At 39.5% G+C, this 1668-nt stretch overlaps 1 protein-coding gene across 3 annotated transcripts in view; it reads right to left on the bottom strand.

Annotated features, from left to right (window-relative positions):
* Nucleotides 1-205: 205 nt before the first annotated feature.
* LOC107585538 (MKKS centrosomal shuttling protein) overlaps nucleotides 206-1668 on the bottom strand; it is an 8208-nt gene continuing 6745 nt past the window's right edge. For all 3 annotated transcript variants that reach the window (XM_016272585.1, XM_016272583.1, XM_016272584.1), the window contains one exon: nucleotides 206-819. In XM_016272585.1, the coding sequence (XP_016128071.1) occupies nucleotides 421-819 (399 nt within the window). In that variant the 3' untranslated portion in view covers nucleotides 206-420. The remainder of the gene's footprint in view (nucleotides 820-1668) is intronic.

The following is a 1668-nucleotide window of genomic DNA, read 5'->3' as shown; positions in this document are numbered from 1 at the left end:
CTCAAAGGCACGTGACACAATGAAGATGACTCAGGCAGAGTCCAAAATTAACCTTTTGCCATACCTGTCAAATACGGGTGAACTGAAAAAATGTACCTACAATAAACCCTTTTTAGTATCCATTAAACTTTATTTTGCTTAATTTAAAATCTGTCCTATGATAGCAGATTTAGCTGCTTGCATATTTGCAAAAAGTTCAGGTAATTGTGACTCTTGCAGCATCATATAAGAAATGAGACAGTCTCTTAACTCTCATGTGTTCCTCATATTTTGGCTTTGGTGGTTTAATGTAAGGAATATTTAACATGACTGTTGCCACATTCAGTTCTGTTGAAGAAAAAGTCTTAGAACAACATCTGATGATAAAATACATCAAACCTACAACCTTTACTAAAAGCACAGCTCTTCGTTCATCAAAATTCAATTGATATCCTTAATTATATATTTTACATCAAGAACAAAATTAGCCATCTCGACCGCCACATTCAAAGCATTGAGTTTGGCAGAAAATGAATCTAATATTCTGGGCTGACTGTCAGTGTTTTCCAGGGAAACAGGAGAGAAAGTGTGGTAAGCTGTATTTAGAGGGGTCTTCTCCAGGTTGGATCTGTCCTCCACAAGGCCACAGCTACAAGTTTTGGAGTATATATCTGGGACCCAGCGATGAGCATATGTCAGGTCAATGAGACAGTCCTGTCCATCATGCTCTAAGGAAAGAGCCACAGATTGCAGAGAGCTGCAAAATGCCTTGACTGCCATGATGAACTCAGAGTGAGAGATGCACAGAGCCTGAGCTATTGTTGAGGCTTTGGAACAATTCTGTGAAGTAAGTGAAAAAATACATTAAATACAGCAGCAAGGAGAAATTACAGAGTACACCAAATGCCATGTCCATTTTAAGGGTGAATAGATTTGTTTGGTCATAGCTCCCCTAGTGGTCATTTTAGTTCATTCTAAATCGGTATGAGTAGTCATGCCAAAAGTTTTGGCAGTGACATAAATTGTGTTTTGCAAAGTTTGCTGCTTCAGTATTTGTAGATTATTTTTCCACATGTTTCTATGGTATACTGAAAAACAATGATAAGCATATCATATGCTTTAAAGGCTTTTATTGGCAAAAATATAATGAGTCAATATTTTCAGTGTTGACCCTTGTTCTGGCATGCTGGATATTAGCTTCTGGGCCAAATCCTGACTGATGGTGATCCATTCTTTCCTTATAGTTCTTGGAGTTGATTACAATTTGTGGGCTTCTGCTTGTCCACTCGCCTTTTGAGGACTGACCACAGGTTTTCTATGGGATTGAGATCCAGGGAGTTGCCTGGCCACGGATCCAAAATTTCAATGTAATGATCTTCAAGCCACTTCTTTATCACTCTTGCTTTATGACATGGTGCTCCATCACGCTGGAAAATGCACGGATTATCACCAAACTGCTAATAGATCGTTGGAAGAAGTCGCTCTTGCAGGACATTTTGATACCATTCTTTATTCATGGCAGTGTTTTTGGGCAGAATTATGAGAGAGCCCACTCCCTTGGTTGAAAAGCAACCCCACACATGGATGGTCTCAGGATGCTTCACTGTTGGCAAAACACAGGACTAGCGTTCACCTTTTCTTTTCCGAACAATCAATTTTCCAGATGTCCCAAACAGTCGGAAGGGAGCT

The sequence above is a fragment of the Sinocyclocheilus grahami genome, unplaced genomic scaffold, assembly GCF_001515645.1.
Source record: "Sinocyclocheilus grahami isolate Dianchi unplaced genomic scaffold, SAMN03320097.WGS_v1.1 scaffold71.1, whole genome shotgun sequence".
Taxonomy (NCBI): domain Eukaryota; kingdom Metazoa; phylum Chordata; class Actinopteri; order Cypriniformes; family Cyprinidae; genus Sinocyclocheilus; species Sinocyclocheilus grahami.
Note: the sequence above shows the minus strand (reverse complement) of the source record. Positions and strands in the feature narration are given on the sequence as shown.